A 23826-nucleotide genomic window follows, 5' to 3' on the forward strand; every position below is an offset into this window, starting at 1 on the left:
ATTTTCTGTCAAGTCGGTACATAGAATTTTACTTTCGAATTCACTGAACGCTTCACGCATAGCCCTCCTTACGCTAACTTTGACATCGTTTAGCTTCTGTTTGTCTGAGAGGTTGTCTGAGGTGGGTTAGTTGAGAGAGCTCACACCCACGACTCCCGATGACAAGACTCAGAATGGTACAAATATTGTATGTCCATAAGAGTACCCACTAAAACACTGATTTACTTCGAGCTGTGTGCTGTCGTCCACGAGAACATGCATAAACAGTAATTGAAAGTAACACCAGAACTACCGAGCACAGGAAAAGCCTATCTGTGAGCAACAGATAGGAAGGTCTCGCATAGATGAGGAGGTAACCACACTGAAGGTCCCACACTCTAACCTCAGTGACTATGAGGGTGGTTTGAAAAGTTCTCAGAATGAAATAAAAAAAAAGTACTTACATCACTGAAACTTTTCTTGTTTTTCAATGTAGTCTACTCGTAGATTAATGCGCTTGGTCCCACAATGTTTCGTCCTGGCCTGCAAAATAGTTGTCAACTCCGGGCATCAATTTTCCATTTGAAGTGAACCTTAGTCACCAAAGAAAAATTTTCAATTTTTGGAAGAGATGGAAGTCTGACGGAGTCATATCAGATGAATAAGATGGGTGTGATAACAATTTATACCTTAGTTCATGTAATTTGGTCGTGGCAACGGCACATGTGCAGGCACACATTGTCTTGGTGGAAGATGGCTTTCTTCCTTGGTAAACTAGGCCTTTTTTGCCATATCTTTTGTTGCGATTTGTCCAGCACATTAGCATAGCATTCTCCAGTAATTGTTTGCCCAGTGGGGAGAATCTACGATCAGAATCGCCTTTTCATCCCAGAACACTGATGCCAGGACTTTTCCCGCCAAATGAATTGTCTTTGCTTTCTTTGGTGGTGGAGAATCGGCATGTTTCCACTGCTTTGACTGTTGTTTTGTCTCTGGGGTACAGTAGTGCAGCCAAGTTTCATCTGTAGTCAAAAACCGGCACAAAAATATAGTTCATTTCTCCTAAAATGGACCAAACATTGTTCCGTATGTCCATTCTCACGCATTTTCGATCTGGCATCAAGAGTAGCGGCACCCACTTCGCAGATAATTTTTCCATTTCTAATTTTTCAGTTAAAATATGATTTACCCTTTCAGATGACATACGGCAAGCGGGAGTAATTTCACGCACTTTCAATCGGCGATCCTCCCTGACCGTTTTGTGCACTTTTGCAACGATTTCTAGAGTAGTGACACATCTCGGCCAACCACTGCGTGGATTGGCATGTAAGCTCTCCTGACCTAATTTAAATTCATTTGTCCACTTGGCAACAGTTGAATACGAAGGAGCAGAGTCTCCCAGTGTACTCTGAAAATCAGCACGAATGTCCGTTGCTTCCATACCTTTCTTTACGAACTACTTAATCACTGCTCAAATCTCAATTTTTTCTACCTTCGCAAATCAGTAAGTGGGAACAACAACAGAGCCACGAAACTGCCACAGCTCTCTTCCAAGAGCACTGACGTGTCACGTGTTTACAGGCAACAGTCCAACAAATATAGAGTTAACAACTCATTGCGCTAGCGCTGACCTCTCGTGGTGATTCTGAAAACTTTTCAAACCGCCCTCCTGCAATTTTTTTTTAGCTGTTCATGTGTGAAACTTTATACGGAAGAACATATTTCTGACATGTCGAAAGACCTTTCGGAGTTTGTAGCAATATTCTTTTGGCAGTCTTCTTTTGCTCGATTATTTGAAAGTAGCAAACCTATACAGTCCATTTTTATAGACATGTCTGACAGAAAACCACACCAGTCTATACAAATGTACTCTATAACGTTGCTACTTTCAACTAACGAAGCAAAAGAAAGATCTTCGAATTCCGGCAAGATGTACGCTGCATATTTTCAAATTACGAAGGCAGAAATTTGAATTCCGCCAAACAACACGTCACTTTCCGATGGGCTTCTGTAAGCCAGTCATAGCTCATGTCACGTGATCTCATGATCTCACCAGCTGATGACAGCATAGGACACGTGATATAGTCAGCCAATATCAAGATACTCTTAAGTAGCGCGAACACACAAATAAGGAAAGTTAATGGTCTAAAGTAATATACGTAGCATTCACATATAATACTGGTCTCTAAGATTAATAAACCGGAAGAAAAGTTAAGCTTCCACATATAAGAAGAGAGTGTGGGATGGGAGGAGAGAGTGTGGGGGAGGGGAGGAGAGAGTGTGGGGGAGGGGAGGAGAGAGCGTGGGGGAGGGGAGGGGAGAGCGTGGGGGAGGGGAGGGGAGAGCGTGGGGGAGGGGAGGGGAGAGCGTGGGGGAGGGGAGGGGAGAGCGTGGGGGAGGGGAGGGGAGAGCGTGGGGGAGGGGAGGGGAGAGCGGCAGGGAGGGGAGGGGAGAGCGGCAGGGAGGGGAGGGGAGAGCGGCAGGGAGGGGAGGGGAGAGCGGCAGGGAGGGGAGGGGAGAGCGGCAGGGAGGGGAGGGGAGAGTGGCAGGGAGGGGAGGGGAGAGTGGCAGGGAGGGGAGGGGAGAGTGGCAGGGAGGGGAGGGGAGAGTGGCAGGGAGGGGAGGGGAGAGTGGCAGGGAGGGGAGGGGAGAGTGGCAGGGAGGGGAGGGGAGAGTGGCAGGGAGGGGAGGGGAGAGTGGCAGGGAGGGGAGGGGAGAGTGGCAGGGAGGGGAGGGGAGAGTGGCAGGGAGGGGAGGGGAGAGTGGCAGGGAGGGGAGGGGAGAGTGGCAGGGAGGGGAGGGGAGAGTGGCAGGGAGGGGAGGGGAGAGTGGCAGGGAGGGGAGGGGAGAGTGGCAGGGAGGGGAGGGGAGAGTGGCAGGGAGGGGAGGGGAGAGTGGCAGGGAGGGGAGGGGAGAGTGGCAGGGAGGGGAGGAGAGTGGCAGGGAGGGGAGGAGAGTGGCAGGGAGGGGAGGAGAGTGGCAGGGAGGGGAGGAGAGTGGCAGGGAGGGGAGGAGAGTGGCAGGGAGGGGAGGAGAGTGGCAGGGAGGGGAGGAGAGTGGCAGGGAGGGGAGGAGAGTGGCAGGGAGAGGAGGAGAGTGGCAGGGAGAGGAGGAGAGTGGCAGGGAGGGGAGGAGAGTGTGGGGGGGGTATGTATGTTTTGAAAGATCTTCGAATTCCAGCAAGATGTACGTCGCATATTTTCAAATTACGAAGGCAGAAATTTGAATTCCGCCAAACAACACGTCACTTTCCGATGGGCTTCTGGAAGCCAGTCATAGCTCATGTCACGTGATCTCACCAGCTGATGACAGCATAGGACACGTGATATAGTCAGCCAATATCAAGATACTCTTAAGTAGCGCGAACACACAAATAAGGAAAGTTAATGGTCTAAAGTAATATACGTAGCATTCACATATAATACTGGTCTCTAAGATTAATAAACTGGAAGAAAAGTTAAGCTTCCACATATAATGTTGATCTTTTTTGCGCGTGTTACACTTTAAGATACATCACACAATTGTGCCAGTAAAATTTTTAATAACGACATAAATTTATAATCTTCTGGGCTCGAAAATTCTTCTAAATGGTTGTCCTCAAAGAGTCAAACACTTTGCGATTTAAGAAATACATCGTACATTTTCACACATAGTTCATCTTGCGCGAAAGGAAATTTGCTTTGAATGTAACAGTTTTCGAACCACCATTCGCTAAATTTTCCCGCGACCTGTTAGAAACAGGTTTATTTCAGCAGTAGCAAGAGAGTGCCAGATAACAGGTCTCACCGCGCTTGCGCAGCTACGATAACGGAGGAAGCCCATATACACGTTCGTACGTGTAAAACATTAAAAGATCTTACATTATGTCATAAAAGAAACAAGACATCAGAGGATACTTCAACAGCGTCAGAATTTCGTGAACCATACTAAAATGCATAATTCGGCTTAAAATGCACACTCGTATGTAGATTTTCTTGGAGTACCAGTTACCGTATTACCTCATGTTTGGCTCTTTTTATTATTTATTTTATGGCCTTCATTGGACCACTGTAGTCAAAAATACAAAGTTCTGAACAAGATGTTACAAAGGGATACAATTTGGTTTGACAATAACTTAATATGATATTTAGGTAATATAATTATTAGAGGCTATTCTTATATGAAAGATGTTTTGCTCTTCTGTCTGCCCAATATTTCTTCATTATTTCAGGTATTTTCTTTCTTTCTTCATCTGAGACAACTCTTCCTGTACTCCTTTTACTGATTTTCATTTGTAGTCTGGTTTGCGGGTCTTGCAGTATTCTGGTTTTCTCTGTCTTATTTTTTAGGTCATCTACTGTAATTTGAAGTTCTTTTATATCTTCCTTAATTTCTGTGATCCATTTAATGTTGCTCTTGCTATTTCACAATTTTTGTATTATTTTTTTACTAATTCTGTTTTCTGGAGTTCTCATCAGATGTCCAAAGAATGAGATGCGTTTCTTCCTGATTGTGCTCATGACTGGTTCTATTTTCGTATATACTGTTTCATTTGATGCTATTCTCCAACGTCCATTTATTTTATACTGTTTATTTATACATGTCCTAATTATTCTTCTTTCTATTTTTAGTATTCTGTCAATTTCTGCTGTATTAGTTGTTTTGAAGATAGTTTCAGCTGCATACGTTATTTCTGGTTGTGTAACTGTTTTATAGTGTTTTAAATTTGCATCTATAGATAGGCTTTTTTTGTTGTATATAGTTTCGGTAATGTAATTTGCATAGTTCAGTTTTTTTATTCTATTTTGCCATGATGGCTTCTCATTTAGATTGTATGTTATTATTTCGCCTAAATATTTAAATTTATCAACAATTTTGATTTCCTGTTCTCCTATTGTAATTTTGTTTGCAAGTGGTGGATCAGTTAGCATAATCTCCGTTTTTTCAAATGATATTCTAAGGCCTACTTTCTCTGCTATTTCTTGTAGTGATTTCACTTGTTGCCTGGCTTCTTGAACGGTGTTGGCTAGGAGAGCAAGATCATCAGCGAATCCGAAGCAGTTTAAGCTAATATCATCTTTTGCACTTCCAATTCTTATCCTCTTTGGATTGTCCTTGTACCATTCTCTCATTATGTATTCCAGTGCACAGTTGAAAAGTAATGGTGATGGGCAGTCACCTTGTCTTAAGCCTGTTTTTATGAGGAATGGTTCTGAAATTTCTCCTCTAAACTTCACTTTTGATTTGGTGTTGGTTAGAGTGAGTTGTATTATTTTAATTAGTTTTGGATGGAGTCCTAGATTTCTTAAAATTTTTAATACTGAAGGTCTGTGGAGACAGTCATATGCCTTCTTAAAATCTATAAATGTTATTGCCAGAGGTTTGTTCCATTTCTTGTAGTATGCCATAATCAATTTTAAACTAATTATCTGCTCTGCACAGCTTCTCCATGGTCTGAAACCTCCCTGATATTCCCCTAACTCCTAATTGCTCCTTGATTCTTTCATATAGGATCTTGGATAGAATTTTATATGTGCAGTCTAGGCATAATGCCATTCGTGCACTTGAAATGCAGCGAACAGTTGAAACTAGCCAATAGTGTGAAATTAAATACTTCATTTCAAATAAATTGATTGCCTCAGCAGAAATAATTAATGAAAGCCTAATGTCTTTAGCAAACCAGCAAAAATAACTTCAATGTTCCACAAGGCGATTAGTGCTCGACTGTCAGAAAGCTCGAAATAATATCTGAAGCTAATAACATATTTTGGCCATCCATAACTATGCCAACGTATTTTAACAAAATACACAAAAATCCGGTTTGTTCTCATTTAACATGAGAGCAACAAACAAAGAGGAAACAACCAAATCACTGAACATAAACACGTCACGTGGAGACGACCCACCTCTCCACCACAACTCAGACTGCTGTGTGCATCAGCCCCGGATCTACGATATTTCCGAACCGGGGCAATATTAAGTAGTGCCGCCCAGCCACATTTCTGTAACCAGAAGCGGGAGAAGATACTACTCGTACGCGACTCAACTGCACATGCGCAAGAGCCCGCCCGCAACTGCTCAAACGAATCTAATTTAAACAGTTGTCACGTCACGAATCATCGGAGGCAATTTGCTGACGTGAAGCATTACATAGTCTTCCTAAAGCCTTTGACACAGTTTGCTGTTGGCAGACGCTAGTATGAGCACTGCTTTGTTGTTGTATATGGCGCATTTCCTTGGCAACTTAAGTTTTATTTTCGTTTTTTTTTTTTTTTTTTTGTTGCTGCAGTATTATTCTGTATGTAATGACTTTGTTGGATCACATCCAATCTCTGTTTTCAAGTCCTGACACACATTCGTGTGGATGGTTTTTTGCTCCTGTGTGAGAAGGCACAGAACAAATTTAGCAGCAACACGTCTCATGTGCAAATCCTCACTCAAAATCCACTGGCACGAGTTCCAACTGATTCCTGTCTCTGCTGAAATTTGGTCGATCGTTTGGCGACGATCCTCGTCGATCTTTTGGCGGACCTTTTCAATGTTCTCCTCATTTCGCGATACTGAAGAGTGTCCAGAACGAGCTCGGTCTTTATCACACATCTCACCACGTTTAAAGCAAACAAACAACTCGAAAACCTGTGTGCGGCTCATAGCGTCCTCCTGGAAAGCTTCCTGAAGCATTTGGTGTGTCTCCGTTGCAGTTTTTTTAAGCAGGAAACAAAATTTCACACACACTCTTTGTTCTTTTAAAGTTGCCATAATGACTTCGCAGAGGTAACCCGCCAACAGTCAGAGAAACAGAATACCACACTTGCACGTTCAGCTATACACTGACACCGTCTGCACAGCTGTTTCGTGAAGATCTCTACTAACACCATCTAGCGTGAGAACCCTGCACTACGTCTACGAGTGGCAGCGCCCTCCACGTCTGCTTTCTTTTGGGTCCCCCCTCGTAATGTTCAGGCCAAAAATAGGAAAAACAAACGCGAACTGTGTGTAATATGTTTATAGGAATAAACTGGAACACAGGCACGTAGGCATTGTTCCACGTTTTGGTTAAGCAAAAAAAATTGGCTAGGTGTGAGCGGACACACACACTTTGCGTTCCGTGCAAAACTTAACGATGTACACAGACAGTTTATCCGTGCTGGGAATCGAGGAAACTTAATTATTTTTGCCCATTAGGAACATCAACACTGGCAAGATATCAGTCCTACAATTTCCGAGGCTGTAGAGAATGTTGTAATTTTAATTACGAAGTTGTATAACAAATGCAAGAGAAGTATTTTTTTCTGTGTAACATAATTACAAATTAACAATTTTCTCGCCTTTACTTGTAATGAGAAATCTTGCTTGTTGGCAAATTTCATGATTCTACATGGGAAGTACCCTATAGGTAGTCAGCCTGCGAGTATCAAAATATGTGACACAAATGGCTGAATCTTTTGACTGCATTGACTGAGAAATTTTTTACACCGCCAAGGGACAGACGTCAGTAGGTGATAAATTTGAACTCGATACATCCACCTGACCCTGAGAAAAAGGGTTTCCGACAGTCACACACACAACAAAGCAATCCAATAAGGGTTCTGTATTTGGTTACTGAGGTACACTACCCTAAAGAGAGATACGTGTCATTTAGAAGATTTTAATTTTAAAAAAGTATGTCTTATCAAAACGACACACCAAAGGATTTATAAATTTAAAACATACATTTACACCAATTAACTGAATATAAATTATGACGAAAGTCTTTTTGACAGAGATTTAAAAATAATTTAAAAGCGTGTGACAGAATTCAAATTTACAACTTCCAGCTCCTAATCACTATGGATCACGCCGTTACTTTTAACACTCTAGATAGTCACGCGAAATTCTTTTTTGTGAATTACTGGCAGACAGTGGTCCACTGGAGTGAATGGCTACAGGGTTCAATACCCGGGACCCTAACCTACAGCGTCATACTGGCGGTTCTGAAGAAGTCGATCCCACCGCTGGGGAGCTCCTGTTGTAAGAAAGAAAACTAAGTATAGTGAATACATAAAACTGGAGGAGAACAACTAGAAACAAAATGAGAGAAAGGAGGATACCTCAGTGAAGTGCCAGTAGAAATGTACATTTACAAAGGCCATAAAAACTGCATATTCTCATCAACAGATCCTGACAATGTCATCGGGATACATTGCGGCCACTTAAACTGAATGCAACTGTACTGCCAACTATTCCCCAGCAATGTTTGCGACCATACATTTCCGGGCCACAGGTGTTTACCAGGGACCACAACAGTGCCACAGAATGGTCTGGTAGAGGTGAGCACACCCATACTGCTTTTTCATCACACAAGGAACGAACAAGAGAAATTGGGTTTTGTGGGGCATTCTTTTTTAAGCACGTAGAAAGCTTCATAAAATTTATCGTATGAACTGATGCTGAACAGATAACTTTTCCAGAATTTTACACAATTTCGAATATGTCATACGAGTCAATGGTCCAAGAATTACTAAAATCAATAGAACTGTGTGTGTGTGTGTGTGTGTGTGTGTGTGTGTGTGTGTGAGAGAGAGAGAGAGAGAGAGAGAGAGAGAGAGAGAGAGAGATATTGGATCAGTTACAATCATACTGGTTGTCATCTTTCAGTTTGCAGCTGTAGATGATTAGATGATTAATTCAGTAGTTTGCTGTACATCTTTAAAGTGCACTACTAATCAACAACACTTGCAATCCTAAGTATGCAGTGCTTTGGCTGAAGAACGGAAGGATTTCATTAACGTAAGTCTGAAATAAGAACAAAATATTTATTTGTATTTTATTTTTGTTCACCAGCGCATGGAAATAATACAATGAAGCTGGCAACAAAGTCTAGTACCATACCGACCTACAGCTTCCGAACTGTATTAATGAAATTCATTGTCCTCTTGTTTGCTCACTTCCCTACTGCTGTGTGCAACAAACTAACAACTAACAAAACAGGTGGCTATACATATGCACTCAAACACAACTGTAACACTTTTGGTGAGAGAAGTAAGAAATGAGGACGAGAGCGAGAGAGAAGCATTTACTGACGAGGACAGAGATACGTACTGTCCCGCAATTTGAAATATTAATCTCCCCGGTCGACAACACTGGTAATCCGTTGGCAATACGTCGGCAAATACCTGCACCCTCAGGAATACTACACAGCAATACCTCAAAATTGTCATTTATTGCAATCGTATTGCAGCAATGCTGATGGCAGTACTATTGCAGCCAAATACTGTTGTAAAATATGGCCCACATTCATGCACCGTTAAGTAAACAATGACAAAATTGTCACAAAAGTCACTGTCAGGCAAGACCCGAGACATCATACCTTGACCTCTGCCTTGACCTTGCTGGTGGAGGATATGGAGCTGTCACCGCCCTCCGAGAGCGCGGGCGTGGCCGACGCGGGCGTGGCGGCGGCGGCCGTGGCCGGCGGCAGCTTGGCCTCGGCGGGAGGCGTGGCGGAGCCCGGCGTGCGCGGCGCGTGTTCCTCGTCTTCGGACACCGCCACGGGGACACGTGCGGGAGCCGACACGCGCTTGTCCGCCTTATCTGCGGAGGAAGGACGGCATCGTGCGAATACGAGAAACCGTCTAGACTACACTGGTACTGATACGGACATATTAAAATCGTTACACTGTTATCTGCTTCGCCACAGATTAGGAAATCCTCCTGTAATATAGCTGCCAATGTTGTGTAGTACTGGAGTATAAGATACACACAACTAAATTTTAACACGATACACTTTTATATTTCATTTTTGTGATTTACCTTTATCTTCACCTTTTAATCTCTACATTTCCTTTTAGTCTTGCTCTGGCACTTTTCAATTTTGATTTTTTATTTGTAATTTTTCTTTAATTTAACCTCATTATCCAGTAAATGGAGAAGTTGGAAGTCAACCAGTTACAAGCATACATCAAACCATAATATTGATAACGGTATTTCATTCACATAATTTCACAACTAGAGATCAGTTTTGTAAAAGTCACATTTAATGGAAAGGTGTACATACAACCTGGTATTCTAACTGTTGAGGACAAATGTTAAGAGCCCATTACAAATAATAAATTATTAATTGGAAAAAGCAAAAGATAAAAGTGGGAGACTTTGCAATGTAGTCAGAAAATAATAGTGGTCTAATATTTAAAAAAAAATTAATTTTAGTTATGTTGGTTAAGAAGACCAAGTAACACAGCATACAGTAAAAACACTATTACAAATTTCTTGATTATGAAAGTTATAATTATATCATACACAGTAACCAAGAAGAGAGTATGTAGACTGTCAAAAGTTGCAACCGTAAATGTGTTTGCCACCACACGGCTCAGTATTGTCTTAGCACAGTTCAGATCCAACTGTTATATGTAATATTTGTTGTACTGTGTGCTGCATTATAATGGTGAAGATTGGACTCCAAAGTGCGCATCATTTATGTTGGCGTCCGAGTTTGGTTCGTTCTGCGCATCTGACGTCACAAAACACAGTCAGCCAATGAACAGAGAACGACGCTGCCAGAACTCGACTGCAGTGCAGAGCACGGACGAGTCGCTTCAGTTTTAGAAATGTTCAGTCATAAATAAAGTAACAGAACAAAAGCAGTGTCTTGATAGCAGACATTCTTTTATAGAAAGTTTGGAAAAAGCATTCTTTATACCAATTGCTTCATATTCTATTAATTAATTAAACCAAACAAGCAATAAGCCTCCTAATTCAGGCGATAGCAAGGAAAGGTGTTTGTATCATTCTCACGAACCGCTTTTTCGCAATAAAGAACAGCGGTAATTGTTTATTTCCTATTGTACTTCGACAAAACGTAATTCATAGTCATACCAACAGTGTTTGTCAGTATTTTGCGTGACGTGGTATAGTCCTCATGGCGTTATGTGATCAGACGAGGTGCGTTAGAGTAACGGTAAAGGTGTTGGGCTGCTATGCGTCAGGTTATGAGTTCAAACCTTGTGCGGTGCTTAATATTTTCATTATTTAAAAACAATATCAAAGTGCCTTACTTCACGAATTATATTCGTTTGAATGCAATTTTTTGAAATTTCTAGTGCTTTGTCTCTTCATTAACCCTTTCGCTGCTGCAGACACGTGCTCCCCACATTTTGTCATCACTGCACTGCTCGCCTGTGCAGACACATTGTGTTCCGACTGCTTTGACACTCTTATCAATCGATTCCACAAAAACTATTTGGCCCAAAAATTAGATTTTTACACATCTTCTTGACTGATACCTTCCCCCCATAAATGACCTAATTTTGTTTCGATGTTTAACGCAGTTATTGTGCAGCATTAGATGTAGTAAACCATTGCACAATATTTTGAAAAGTTTGCAGAGGTAAAAGTCCATAGTGTATACTTTCTGTACCGTCAATTTTAGTTGCCACAATGTTGAGAATGAAATGTGGACAAGATACCTAAATTTCATATAAAATTTACTGTTTAACAATATCTCATTTAATTTAAGTACGACATAGGTGTCCTATGTAATATTGAGAAATATTCCGTCTTTCGCGACTGTAATAAAAGTATTATTTACACCGGACGCGTTTGGCTTTATTTTAAAGCACTTCAATCAAGGATAGGTATGGCACATACACAATGGTACTCATGTTCTCTTTCTTGTTTTTGTTCCACAGTTACAATTTTACCAATGGTACTGAAATATATTCCTCTTCTGCAACTGTAATAAGGGGCTTATTTAGACCAGACGCGTTTCTCTCTTTTGAAGCATCTTCAGTGGACAGTATTTTGTCTCCTCCATTGCCAAGTCACCTTTCGTAGTTTTGTGCTGCGGTAACACAATATTCAACGTTGTGTTGGCAGATCAGTGTTTTAGAAAATAAATGATGTTTGTGTGTGCCACACACAAAAATTATATTTGACATAGCTCAGAGCACTTCACTGATAGACGGTATATTCAAGTCCTAATGTTTTTGTAAGTCCACAGTTTTGTTAAATGTATTTTGTTTACTTCCTTTTGATTGATTGAAGTGCTTTAAAATAAAGCCAAACGTGCTCAGTGTAAATAAAACTTTTGTTACAGTTTTGAAAGACGGAATATTTCTCAATATTACATACGACACCTATGTCGTACTTAAATTAAATGAGCTATTGTTATACAGTAAATTTTATATGAAATTTAGGTATCTTGTCCACATTTCATTCTCAACATTGTGGCAACTAAAATCGACCATACGGAAAGAATATGCTATGAACTTTTACCTCTGCACTCTTCAAAATTTCGTGCAGTGGTTTACTACATTTAATGCTGCACAATAACTGCGCTGAACATCGAAACAAAATTAAGTCATTTATGTGGGGAAGGTATCAGTCAAGAAGATGTGCAAAAATCAAATTTTTGGGCCAAATAGTTTTTGTGAAATTGAATGATAAGTGTGTCAAAGCAGTCGGAACACCATGTGTCTGCACAGGCGAGCAGTGCAGTGATGACAAAATGCGGGGAGCACGTCTCTGTAGCAGCGAAAGGGATAATGCGGCCGTGGTGGCTTTACTGCATAAACTGCGTGCTCCCCCCTAAACTTAAGTCTGCGAAGTATACTATACTAACTATACTATACTATGGCGCTGCTTCTCTTGGTGCGTGCGTCGTTTGCAACTGGCAACAGAACAAACTCCCGCGTCTGGGCGGGCATGCGCGAACCGCCAAGATAAAAGAATTGAACTATAGTTTGCATTCAAACTGAAATTGATCACTATGGAAAATTCTTAATTTATCTGTTACACCTGGAATGAATAAATGCAAAATTTTGTGATTTGTGAGTGAGGTTACTTCTTTGAATTAAAGACCTTGGACGTTTCCATTCAACACAAAAGTTCAATTATTTCTTTATCATTGTTCTAACAGTATTTTGTGAATACTTTTAATCTTATATTTTCTGTTTGAACGTTACCAGCTTCGTACGATTACGCAGTTAATTGTAGCCTCCAGTTCCAAGCACCAGGACGCACGTTCGCATTGCGAGTGACTCTCTCGCCTCGTCTAGTCGACAGAGTACTCGTGGGGGCAATCGAGTGAATGTAGCTGTGTGCAGGTGTCGGTGCAATTTACAATTTGGTTCCCCTGTATTTTACTGTCTGCCTTTATTTTTTTCTTTTTAAATAGATCGTCTGATCACGAACAGATAATGGGTCGAAATTAGCAGTGATTGCATTTGTGTGAGCTGGGGCTGTAAAATATAATGAGAAATTCGTCAGGTGCGAGGACGACTCTCGCACTGAGGATTCCGAACAAACTTATTTGTGCGCACAGGCAATTCAGCATCCTGCGAATAGAGAATCTCGACGAATACTGGCTGTCGATATTGGTACTGGCAAGATTTCGGTTTTGGGAATCCCACGACCGCATTCAAATTTTTACATTAATTCCGGAGACTAGCCGGGGGGTGAAAGGGGGGGGGGGGGGGGGGGGACGACACAGGAGACTTCAGCAGAAAAACTGTCTTAGGTGACGGACGGGTCTTAGGAGACAGACAGTCACTCAGATACCTACTGACAATTTTTTTTTCTTTTTTTCCCCCCGCACGACATAATAAAAACTTAACAATACTTGAATTTTTTCCTTTACTTGTACTGTGAAGGCTTGCTTCTTACCAAATCTCACGGGTCTAAGTCAACAGGACATATCTTATAGGTTTAGGGCAGCGAGTTTGCAAGTGGCAAAATATGTGAGAAGCTTACCAGGCCAGAAACGGAGTGGAGATACAGATTACTGCAAGCCGAGCCGAGACATCGAGTCGCAGTGCATCTCCTATCACTTACGTCAGATACTTGTACAGAGTAGAGCTAGAGTCAGCTAAGACATTGGGAGGCATACTGAGGTGTTCAGTAATGAGCCTCATTTGTGTTTATTGTGGCCAAATTGACACTAACATGTCTGTGGATGAACTGGTGAAAGATCACAGGAATCAGTCATACATCTACACCTATGAGATGGTTACTCTGTTCATTAATTGGTGCATTCACAGAGTATGGAGATATATATGACTGTCCTGTGTACATGAGGTGTGCTTGCTTGTTTGAATGACTCTGTGTGTGTGTGTGTGTGTGTGTGTGTGTGTGTGTGTGTGTGTGTGTGTGTTTTTCCCTTTCTGTTTCTGACAAAGGCTGTGGTCGAAAGCCAATGTGTAAACGTCTGAATTGTGACAGTCTGCACCTTAAAGTGTTGTCTTAACAGTAGTAGCACTCTCTCTTGAAACTTCCAGGCAGATTAAAACTGTGTGCCGGACCGAGACTCGAACTCGAGACCTTTGGAAGGTAGGAGACTAGGTACTGGCAGAAGTAATACTGTGCAGACGGGGCATGATTTGTGCTCGGGTAGCCCAGTCGGTAGAGCACTTGCCCGCATAAGGCGAAGGTCCCGAGTTCGAGTCTCGGTCCGGCACACACTTTTAATCTGCCAGGAAGTTTCGTATCAGCACACACTCCGCAGCAGAGTGAAAATCTCATTCAGCACTCTCTCTTACTTACATTGTCGATTAATAAATTGTAACTACATTTGTAGCGATCTGCAGTGCCTGCAATCTAGGTAGTTTGCACCTGTTATAATCTCTTACCGCCTAGCGACGGTTGATGTGGAGCCTTCAAAGCTTAGTACAGTCAGCTTGTATCTATTAAAGACAACAGATTATCGGTAATTTTTGTAAAGTATCTATTTTCTTATTTTCATATGTATTCTGAGGTCATTTAATAAGGACTTGTTTCTTACATGCTTAAAGGGCGTCAGGACTATAGGGAGGGTCCTTAGAGTCTATCAACAATGGAAAATAAAACAACAAGGAGGAGGGGATGCAAGAGCCAGAGGATGGGGGTGGAGATGGGGGACTGAAATTTAGACTTCTTAAAATGTTATTGTTAACAGTTCTCTGCACATTTAAAAATTAGAATACAACATTTGTACTGGTAAAAAATGAAGTTCTATTGTACGACTTCTCAAGATCTGCAGTTCTGATACTTACTTATTTATTTATTTATTTATTTATTTATCCCTCGTCCCCTTCCCGTTGCAATTTCCAGTAGCAGGTGATGTTGCATACCGTCACAAATCAAGCACTGAACCTTGCTTGGAAAACATCTTATTCCACTATCACTCTTAGTACTTGATGCCAACAAAAGCAATGCCCATTTTACTTTTATTTTTATATGGTCTCCAGTCTCTTAAAATACAATCTCCAACTACGGTCTTAAGGTAGCAAGCTCAGACTTCTTTCATATGAATGCTCATTTACATAAACTCTAACAATGCCACTTACTATTCCATTTACAGTAAACTACATTCAGTTCAGGTAACTACTACAAATATATTGTCCACTCAGACTCACTATAAATCGCAAAACAGCACAGACTGCACTTCATCGAGACCAACCTTTTACAGCCTTTATGCATTCAATCTACACACAAACCCCCCCCTCACCTCAGAAGGCCACAATATTTGAGACACTGCACAGCTACCTGTTGACCAATTTACCACCGACGTTAGCTACCGTGTCATCGTGCGTGCAGATTGAACAACCTGTTGGACAAGGTGTTGCCAAGCAAGTTCTTAGTTTGCTTCCCTAAAACTGAACAAGAGAGCAATACAAAAATTGGAAATTAGACGGTAGCAAGAAACAAACTTGCTACCGTCATTTGGCAACATCACTTCTGGCAGGCTGTTTGGATTTGCACGCACCGCAATCTAATTGGCTAACTTCAATACTAATTACATCAGAAACTGCACAATACCATGAATTTTTTTTTTTTTCCCTCTTTACAATTATTTCTCAGCACAGTCCGCAGCTCGTGGTCTTGCGGTAGCGTTCTCGCTTCCTGAGCACAGGGTCCCGCGTTCGATTCCTGGCGGGGTCAGGGATTTTCTCTACCTCGTGACGACTGGGTGTTGTGTGTTCTTCATCATCATTGACTCGCAAGTCGCCAAAGTGGCGTCAACTAAAACGGGCTCGCAATACGGCAGCTGAACTTCCCCACACGGGACCTCCCGGCCAACAATGCCATACGATCATTTCATTTCATTTCTCAGCACAACATACACTGCAACACCCTTACAAGTTTTACAGACCATTTCTGAGCACCCCGCGTATAGAAACCACACCCATTAGGACCCACTGGAAACTGCAGGTTCCTCCCACCAACACACTCAGAACGTAACCTTACGGACTATCTCTGTTCCATTTCCTCCATACTTTGACGAGTTGAAGCTAAGTGCCCAAATATCAATTTCCTAAAGCAGTACAGTGCACTTCTCACATACACTCAAAAAAAAAATCTTCCAAGCACTGTTAAGCATAAGAAGTTTCCCTCATTTTGACAGCTGCGCACACACGTGGGACATTTTCAATACCGTACAAAAAAATAATTACTTTCTTTTTGATGTTTCACAATTAGTACCAAATTTTAATTTATTATGAACCCCACACTTTTCATGTGATTAGTAGCAAAAATAAAAAGCGTTCTTTTTTATTAAAAAACTGGCCAAACGCAAGTAGGACATGTGTATTGAGTATTTCATAGCAACCTAATTGTGTACGTATGCAGTTCATCCATCCTGAAACTCTAGAATCGCAACAAATTTTGACTTATTTATATCGATACTGGCAAGATATCGGTCATGAGAATTGTGAGACCACAACAAAATCTCCACAGCAGTCTAGTTCCTCAGAACAGCCCAGACATACAAAACAAGTGAGCTGGGAACTTCAGTTTATATACCTAGAGAGAGATAGAAGATGTAACAAAACATTTTTACTTGCTTACTAAAACATGACTGCAACTTACAATGTATGTTTCCCTGCAGTAATGGTTCTGAGAGGCACATTATGCTGTTTCAGGAAACTGATGTCCTAGCATACCTTCAAACACTACAATTATGAAAAAATTTGAGAGAGCTAGTCTACAAGGTCCTCTTATATCCGAACAACTTTTGAAATTTTGTCAGCGTAGTTTGGGTCGACTCACTACAGCTCGAGCTTTACTCTTTCTACACCTTAGAGGTTTTCCTTTTCGGTGCAAACTACAAAATGTGACAAGCTAATAGAGAGAGAGAGAGAGAGAGAGAGAGAGAGAGAGAGAGAGAGAGAGAGAGAGAGAGAGACGTACCTGCTGCTGCGGCAAGAGCCGTGGTCGTCTTCCTGCGGGTGCCGGCTGCCGGGGCAGACTGTCGCTTGGCAGGCACCACCTCCTCCTCTTCCGATTCGTCCTCGTCGTCGTCGTCATCGTCTTCCTCCTCCTCCTGCTCCTCCTCTTCCTCATCTTCGTCGTCGTCGCTCTCCTCTTTCACTTCCTCCTCCTTCACCACCTTCCTCGGCCGCCCCACCTTCCTAGGTGCCCGCTGCAGTTTCTTTGCCTCGGCCACCGCTACTGCCGCGGGGTTCTTCGGGGGGCGGCCCCGACCGCGTTTCTTCGGCGGTGGGGATTTTGTCTCGGAATCGTCATCCTGCAATCGGACAGGTGTCGTAAGCTGTCAAATAACGTACAGAGGGACGTAGTGCGACCCTGTCTCAGTGGGTGAAGTGACACTCGCACTACGCTCAGAAATAAATAAATGACAGAGCAGCAGCACTCGGAAAATCACCGTATTACACTGTTGATGTATGAAATGTTTTCTGTCATATATGATCAATTTCAATATTGTGATATTAATTTCTTACAAATGATTGGCAACAACTTTTTATGAGAATTTCATAAAAAAAACCGAAGGAATGACAGAGATGTTGGTTTCTATGAAGTCAACGATATAGTCTGAATCCTAGTATCCTAAATATTGTGAAGCACATTACGAATGAAAGAAATATTGTAATATTTAAAAAAAAAATTAACTTCACCAGAAAGTAAAGCTAAATTTCTTTCTCGACACGAAAAATCATTCCTTGTCGATTAATCAAAGCGATTATACGAATTTTGTACTACCACAATTTTATTATTTAAAGTAATATTGAGAAATTACTGAACCTGGTAAAAGAATGAATTTTAACCTTTATTCAAAAATACTAGCCACTTCTATGTTTTTAATAAATTCACATAACCAGACCTGCCTTGTAATTTCCTTTCCTTTGTGCGACAGTTGTATTTAATTATTATATTTTTATAGTGATTTGCAAATATTTGGAAGTCACGAAATCTATTCGCAGTTACTAATGCGGACAACCATTAACAGTTGTATAATGGAATGGCGACAGTGAAAATTTGTGCCAGACTGGGACTTCACCCTGAATTTCCCACTTACTGCGAGTGGTAGCCTTAACCGCTCCGACTATCCGCACCTGACTCACGGCCAGATCCAAACTTCTGCACGGAGTCAACTACACATCAAAAACTTGCACATAACGCTAAGGCGACCACTCGTGATAAGCGGGGAATTCCGGTTTGCGTCCCAGTCCGGCACAAGTTTTCATTGCCGTCATTCCATTACAGAGCTGACAACTGTCCATACTTGCAACGGCGAGTAGTCGCCGCAGTGCCCGTCCGAAGGGGCATCGCATCGTACTTCTGAACAGGACAGGCACTGCGATACGGTATTTATCTGCCGACACCAGGCAAGAGGCGTTCAACTGAAATGTTTCCCCTGTATGGAAATATTCATAATGAAAGTATCACTGCACCATTGTATACTTGGAAGTGTCAGTTAGTCAAACTCAGGAACATTAAACATTGTCCGAATTATACAGTTTGTAACATATTCTCGTATTTGAGTAACTAACTTTCGCAATTACTTGCCAGTACAAATGTGTTTCTTCATACACTTATTAGTAATTGTTACATAGGCTGAAATTCAATCGAGAGCAACTGTTTTCAAGAATTAACTGTCCACTTTAGGACTGACAACAATCTTATTTCTTTATATAATTAAAATTTTACTGAACTGGAGTTTCTTCAACTAATGACAAATTAATCTTTATAATTACGAAAACGTTATACTGATCCATCATCAGGGCTGTGTATCCATCTGCCAAATTAGTGATTAGTTGCATACCCTATCATTCGATCGCAGCATATACTGAAGGTCGTGGCAGGGTTACAGCTTCTATCGTACACGGGGAACAGACGTAGCGAGCGCACGTACCTCCTCGCTCGACTCCTCGTCCTCGTCTTCGTCGTCGTCGTCCTCGTCCTCACTCGATGACGCGTGCCGCCCCTTGCTCTCCAGCTTCTTCAGCAGCTCCTGGTGGCGACGCAACTCCTCGCACGCCTTGTTCCACGACGACGTGCGCTTCACCTGAGTTTGTAGAAAAATTTAGCGAGACAGTCGTGCCAGTTCAAATTCGTCTGTTACACAGTACAGTACGTCCAAAAATAGTGCCTAAAACTCTCTACTGCATCCAAACGGGCCTCGGAATGCCCGACGACACCGACCGACCGCGATGCCGTCCTCGGCCGATAGGCGTCACTCGGTGCAGTCGGAGAGGGGTACGCAGTCGGCACAAAGCTATCCCGAACACTGTCACTTTTCGAGGCCGGAGCCGCGACTTCTCACTCGAGTAGCTCCTCAATTTGCCTCGCGAGGGCCCAGTGCACCTCGCCTGCCGACAGTGCTCGCCAGACCCGGACGGTCACCCCCCTGTCTGCTAACCGAGCCACCGGCACTTAACTTTGGTGATCTGACAGGAACCTGCGTCACCACTACAGCCGGCCGTCGGCATAAAAGAATGTCCGAGTTATAAATTTTAATAGTATCCACTGTGAGCAGTTTACAATTTCGATTTGAGATCACTAATTCCCACAGCTTTAGATAACCACACTTAATGGTGCTATGTCCTCTACCAACTTGCAATGCCACATACACAAAATGCAAATCCATAGCATCGAGCATTTTGTATTCTGCTGTCTGCTAAGAGTGTACAGTAATTTCAGTTCAACATGCTGTCCATCTAACATTTAATTGCAATCCCCCTTGTGGGAAAATCATCAGCCGACAGTATAGTCGATTTGAAACAACTAGATATTAGATTGGTGCGTAAGTTCATTGCACTTTTGTTCTAGTCATTCCACCATCGCGCGACATTTGCACACAACAGGAAAGATTTAAGAATCGGGTGTACAGGTTGCGCAGCAAAAATCGGCAGGTGTCCGTATTTGCATCTCCGATTGCTCGTCATCAATTTGCTCACAAACAACACCGAACATTCATCACTTATCATTACTGGTGACAAGAAATGGTGTGTCTATGGTAACAAAAGGAAAGGAAAGGAAAGGAATCGTTTAACCCCAACAAAGCAATAACTCTCCACACAAAGACAAGCATGCAGCCACAAAAGATAATTTTTTGCACCTGAAGGAACAGCAACAGTGTGGTGTACTACAAATTGCCTCTCCAAGTTCTAACAGTCACCCTTGACATTTACTGTCAACAACCGACAGCTCTTGCAGGCACAATGTGACAACAATGACCAGGAAGACTGCACGAAAATGATGCTACTCCACAATAACGCCTGCCCACAATCTGTTGAGACTGTCAAAACCACTACACCTTGTTTACCTGATCTCGGGCCCTCTGATTTTCACCTTTTCCACTCTTTCGAGCAATATGCACTCCGAACACGGCTCGGTGACTTTTTGTTTCAAAACCGTGTGATTTCTGCAGTTGTGGAATCGGAAAGTTACCCCAGCATTAGCATAAAGTTGTTAACAGTGAAGGGCAAATATTACTGATGACTAAAGTCCCTGTTATGTGTATCTGTCGTGTTTACCAAACTCACGGAAAAACGCTACGAACTAATGTACCGACCCAGTATGTGTGTGTAAAGGGAAAAGAACAATCAGAAGTGTCTGGTGAAGATGTTGACCATTTCAGAGCATCTTACCTTCACAGTCCTAAGGTAAGTCAGTCCAGATAGCAAGTCTTGAACTTCAGTTGCCAAAGATGGCATTGTGGGAGGTTTTACGAAAATGTTTACACAGGCGTCCATACGAGTTACGGTCGGTACACACTTCACAGTCAGTCGAGTGTGGCGCATGTTGTGACTTTGCAAGTAAAGTGTTCCAGCAGTAAGACGACCATCTCGATTGTGTCATGTTCAGTGAAAAGGCAACTGTCATATAAGTGGAAAAGCAAATAACCACAATGTCAGACTGTCCTCACAAACTCAAACAACAGCAATGGAATCTCCAAAAATAAACATTTTCTGTGCTATGTTCCATCATGTATATGGACCGTGTTTTCCCCCTGAAGCCACCATATTGGGTGTTACTCAACTTATGTATTGCAGGTGTGGCTCTTTCCCCAATTACAAGGTGAAGCTGAAAACTTTATTTGATAACAAGATGGAGGCCCTCCCCACTGGCAACTCTTTGTACGATAGGGGTCGGACGTCTTACAAGGGGAAGGCTTCAGACACAGCCCACCGATTCGGCTCAAATTTGGCGGGTCACTCGTGAACAACCTAAAACGAAGGACTGTTTAAGATATTTTGGCTCTTAAGACCATTCCGTTTTTGAGAAAAATCACCCCTAAAGGTCATGACAAGCAATCGACGCAGCAAAATTGGCGGGATCGGTAGATAATTTTCACGAGTAGGTGTGGGTTCCAAAAAAGTATACTTTTCCAGAAATCGAGGAATGAATCTTTTACAACAGTCGCTTATGTATCCACATGGTAAATGCTTTTCAGGGATAGTGCAATGGCCAAGGTAACTAGCTGGGAAGCTGAGAACCAGGGTTCGAATCTCGAGGAAACTATACAGTTTTCATTTTTTTACGTTGCAGTTTTTCATATCAGAATTCATAGGGATTGAGGATTAATAAGGTATGCAACTCAAAACGGAATAATAATAATAATAATAATGTAGGCAAACTAATCTCCCAAATGACGTTAATTAGTCAACAATTAAACTTTTACGCCTTTTTGCCGGTAGCGCGATGGTCAAGGTAACTGGCTGCGAGCGGAGAACCCGCGCTTGAATCTAGAGGAAACCTAGCGGATGTTATTCTTCTCGTTTGTATTTTCCCGTATCTCAATTGATAGGGATAGGAGGGTTAATAAGGTAAATAAATCAATATGGAATAATAAAAAGGGAGGCAAATAAATTTCTCAAACCTATTGGGATAGTAAGCAACTAAAATTTTACTCTTTATCACTTTATAATAGCTCTACCAGTCACTGTACGTGTCCTCACTTTTCTTCGAACAACTAGATGGGTGGTACTTACATAAACATTCGAAACAAATATACTCGTGGCACCAAGAACATCTAATGAATGCAATCTTTCAACAGCTACACTGTTCCTTCTAAAGAGTCCGTAGAAAACAAACTTGGTTTACATTTAAAAATAAGTCTTTTTTGGGAATTAATTTTGTTGTGTATCACACATACGATATCATTGCCTGAAAAGTCGGTGCTAAAAGTTGGTTATGAGTAATGCTGTGTTATTGCATCCGTGTGGTTGCGCAATTCCCACTCGGTTTCCAGAGGAGGAGGAGGATATTAGTGTTTAACGTCCCGTCGACAACGAGGTCATTAGAGACAGAGCGCAAGCTCGGGTGAGGGAAGGATGGTGAAGGAAATCGGCCGTGCCCTTTCAAAGGAACCATCCCGGCATTTGCCGGAAGCGATTTAGGGAAATCACGGAATACCTAAATCAGGATGGCCGGAGACGGGATTGAACCGTCGTCCTCCCGAATGTGAGTCCAGTGTGCTAACCACTGCGCCACCTCGCTCGGTCGGTTTCCAGAAGCACACCGCAATTGTGAAGCCTCAAAATAAAGTTTTTAACCTGGCGATAGAAATAAACACATACGGCTGGCACGCAGGTATGCAGTTTGACAGTATTACTTTTACCGTGGTCGTCGGTTGACCCTCGTCATCTACACACTTGGTGTAATACATTAGAGTATTAGTTTGTCCACCCCTGGAATCCAATATTAGCAAAAAAATTGTTATCAGCAACTTATGGTTTTAAAAACTTCTCAAGAAATGTTCTGTAAATAACATTTGTCAATTTCCCGGATTTGGAGCAAGTAATGTAAATATTTTTTAATGAGTCAATTAAGCAACTGATCTCTTCTACAACTCGGGGACTAAATGTAACGTTCGTTTCTTGTAAACACAGGAAAACCTTAGGCAACACTTTTCCAGAGGCTGTGATGGCATATTGCACCTTGTACGAATGTGTCAGTTTTTTGTTTTACTACCAACTGTGACAAGAGTTCGTTTTCCTCCCATTCGCGATGACGGGCGTCGAATGTTCACCCGATACTAGCGTCCTGTTTGATCGGTGTCGATCTTGTAATCACAATTAAAACTGGTCACAAGTGACGCCGTTTGCATGCTGAAAAGAGCCGCCACTTTCCGTATATCTTCTATATTTTCTACCTCCTTGTGGGAGACATATTTAGTGATGTGCCGTTGACAAATTTTATATTCCAATTTGAAATTCCTTCCCCAGGATAATGATGCAGCAAACGTAAAAGCCTTGTCAGTCATATATTGAAGTGCTGCATCTGCAGCCCACTCCTGGAGTATTCTCGTCGTTACATTCTCGTGACGACGACGAAATTCGATAAATCGTTCATATGTCCACTTATTTATTATATCTTGTCCCTCTAACGGTATCATTTCCCCACTTTTTTAGATCCTTCTTCCTTTTCAGGACTGTTATTGCTCCATTCTTTTGCAGTGTTTGTAGGGAGCAATTTGGACAATTCCTGGCTAGCACTACTGCCTTTAATTTTACTTCAAGGGGTACGGCATCTTATTTCAATCATTTAGTAACAGGTTCGTAATATTTATCGGGAACAGACGAAGCACAGACTGCTTGCGACGTAGACATTTCCAAAGTGTTATGACTATTTTGGGATTCACTGGTCGTGATATCTTACACTGATCACCTT

General features: G+C 42.0%; 1 protein-coding gene across 1 annotated transcript in view; it reads right to left on the reverse strand.

Moving 5' to 3' along the window:
- The window catches only part of LOC124720190 (zinc finger MYND domain-containing protein 11-like), a 221012-nt gene that overhangs the window by 30866 nt on the left and 166320 nt on the right, over positions 1–23826 (reverse strand). The window contains exons 11-13 of the mRNA XM_047245513.1: positions 19064–19216; positions 17101–17437; positions 9308–9531 (exon numbers count right to left, since the gene is read on the reverse strand). Of these exons, the coding sequence (XP_047101469.1) occupies positions 9308–9531; positions 17101–17437; positions 19064–19216 (714 nt within the window). The remainder of the gene's footprint in view (positions 1–9307; positions 9532–17100; positions 17438–19063; positions 19217–23826) is intronic.

The sequence above is a fragment of the Schistocerca piceifrons genome, chromosome 11, assembly GCF_021461385.2.
Source record: "Schistocerca piceifrons isolate TAMUIC-IGC-003096 chromosome 11, iqSchPice1.1, whole genome shotgun sequence".
Taxonomy (NCBI): domain Eukaryota; kingdom Metazoa; phylum Arthropoda; class Insecta; order Orthoptera; family Acrididae; genus Schistocerca; species Schistocerca piceifrons.